Consider the following 2653-nt stretch of genomic DNA (forward strand, 5'->3'; position numbering starts at 1 on the left):
GGGATGCAGTGCTTCATTCCTGAGACACCCTTGGGATGCAGTGCTTCATTCCTGGGACACCCTTGGGATGCAGCTCCCGCCGTCTCTTCTCCCCGGAGCCTCTCGGTCCCCCTTTCCTCAGGGTTTTCCTCGCTCTTTGCAGCTCAGAGCTGTGACAGGTGATTATTAAACCTCTCCCACCTTTTCCCTGTGCAGCCACGGGGCTCCGTGGCTCGGGAATGGCCGTGTGTGGGAGAGCAGGAGCTGGGGCACAGCCAGGGACCCCTCGGACCCCGGGACTCTGCCCCCTCCCCGAGCCAGCTCTGCCTCCGCAGAGCCAAAGGCACCACTCCCGGGGCAGGTCGGGAGGGTTTTTTGGGAAGATCCCGGCTCCAGCAGCACGGGACATGCAGAGCCTGTGGATCCGGGTCTTTGTGCCTCCGGCGTCCTCCCCCGAGCTGCTCGTGCCATCCGAAACGCGGCTCCTGCTCGGAGGACTTGGAATTCCGGCAGTTTTCGGCTCAGCCGGGTGTCGGGAGCGGTTCGGCGTGTGACGGATCCGTGGGGGGGGGAATTTGCTCCCTGCAGGAAGGGGTGGGATGTTCTCGGGCTGAGCAGGGGGAGGCTGAAGGTCGATGCCGAGTCTCGCGGCTGCGGCTCCTCCAGCGCTCGGTGTCACATCAGGGCTCGTCACCTCGGAGCCAGCCCGGGCGGTGCCAGCCCTGATCAAGGGCAAAGCCCTAAAACCTCGCCTGGCTGAGCCGGGCTCGGCCCTGGGATGAGGCTCAACGTCCAGGGTGCTGTGGGAGAGGGAAGAGCTCTGAGGGGAGCGGTGCCTGAGCCGGGGCAGGAACCACCGACCTCAGTCCTGGCTCTTTGATTCAATTCTCCATTTTCTTTGCACTTTTCCAATAGTTGTTTATTTTTTAAAAATAGGAAAAGGGTGGTTTGAGCATCTCCAGTACCCGGGTGAGGAGGGAGGCAAAGGCAGCCCAGGGAGAGGCGATGGGAGGAACAGAAGCTGTTGGGGAAGTGCTGGCCTGGCTCATCCTGCCCCGGCTCATCCTGCCCCGGCTCATCCTGCCCTGGCTCATCCTGCCCCTGCCATCGCCCCCCCTGTTATCCAGGGGGGATGTCCGTGGGGATCATCACTGGGGATGGGATGAGGTGATTCCCAGAGCTCAGCTGATGGGAAGGAACTGGGAAGGTGGGAATCAGAGCCCACCTGTGCCTCCCCTCAGCCTCTGTCTGTCTGTCCATCCCGTGGGGTCCAGGGCCACAGCCCAGCCTGGCACCTGCTCCCGGTGGTGCCCCTGTGGGTGCAGGATGAGGGGAGGAAGGTGCTGGTGTGGGGCCATTCCATGGCCTCCGGGAGGCTCCAGGACCTGCCAGCTGGATGAGCTGGGATGTGGGACTGAGCTGAGGGCTCCCCATGGCACGGGCAGCCAAAGCCTGGCGCTGGCAGGAGCAGGAGGCAGCAGTGGGGGAGCAAAGCCCCTCCCGTCGGTTTTTGGGGACCCCACAGTAGGGGGGATACATGAGCAAGCTCCACTCCCATCACTGAACAGGGCAGGGAAGGGATTTGGGATCAGATCCCTCCCCAGCTCACGGGATGGACAGACAGAACTCACACCAACTTGTTCTGGAAATGCCCCAAACACTGGCTGCAATTCCAGATCTTTTAATTTACCTTTAATATTTTGAGTAACTCTCCCAGGAAAACACGGACTCGCAGCAGCCGCCGGTTCTTCCGGAGCAGAGGGAGTTGGTGCCAGATTTCTCCCTGGAGGCCAAAGAGCCATCACTGTCTGCCTGTCTGTCTGCCTGTCTGTCAGTCCCTGCTGCCCCTCATCCAACCCTCCGCTGCTGCCGAAGCCAAATCCAAGGCAGGTTTGTAGGAATGTGGTGGGATGTGGCTCTGCCCCCACGCTGGGCTCGGCTGCTCCTGGATTTGGGCACTGAGGGGGATGGGGAGGCTCCAGAACCGCTCCCTGCCGGGGTGTCCCTGCCCAGGGCACAGCACCCCCACCCTCCCTGTGAGCTCTGCCCACCGAGGGGGGCCAGACCCTCGGTCCCCCCTTGCCCACCCGGATGGATGCCTGGGGGTCCCTGATCCGGAGCTGCCAGCACAGGGATGGGAATGGAGCCTGTGTGGGAGTGGGGGCTCTTCCCATGGAAGGGGGTCTGTGGAGGGCACCATCCCCTGGGGCTGGGGAGGAGCAGCCTCCAGTGGGGTGGGGGGTGCCAACACCTCCTTTTCCCCCGTGCATCCCGTGGGATCCAGCACAAGGTCCCTCATCCCACAGCTCAGCACCCCGGGGTGACACTGGAGCCTCGGGGGGTCGGTACCTGAGGGGACACCAGGGAGCGTGGGAGGGGTCCCTTGGGATGGGAGGTGCCCCTGGATGGGGTGTCCCGGGGCTGGGGTGGGACATGGGCCCCACGGAGAGGAGGAGTCGGTGCTCAGGACATGGGCAGTCCCGAGGCTGGGGGAGCCTCCGGTCATGGAGGTGTCCAGGGTGGGATCCCGGGCAGCTCCAGGCTTGGCCCTGGTGGGCCCAGGGGTCCCTGCCAGCCCCCCCCATCTTCCCACCCCCAGGAGTTACTGCAGGTGCTGGAAGTTTCCATGGGCTGCTGCCCTGCCCGGGCTCCATCCCATCCCCATCCCCATCCC

General features: G+C 64.0%; 1 protein-coding gene across 1 annotated transcript in view; it reads left to right on the plus strand.

Annotated features, from left to right (window-relative positions):
• Positions 1 to 386: 386 nt before the first annotated feature.
• CSPG5 (chondroitin sulfate proteoglycan 5) overlaps positions 387 to 2653 on the plus strand; it is a 12046-nt gene continuing 9779 nt past the window's right edge. The window contains exon 1 of the mRNA XM_027668582.1: positions 387 to 529. Coding sequence (XP_027524383.1) covers positions 387 to 529 — 143 coding nt within the window. The remainder of the gene's footprint in view (positions 530 to 2653) is intronic.

This window comes from Corapipo altera, unplaced genomic scaffold, assembly GCF_003945725.1.
Source record: "Corapipo altera isolate COAL_440 unplaced genomic scaffold, ASM394572v1 257, whole genome shotgun sequence".
In the NCBI taxonomy this organism is placed as follows: domain Eukaryota; kingdom Metazoa; phylum Chordata; class Aves; order Passeriformes; family Pipridae; genus Corapipo; species Corapipo altera.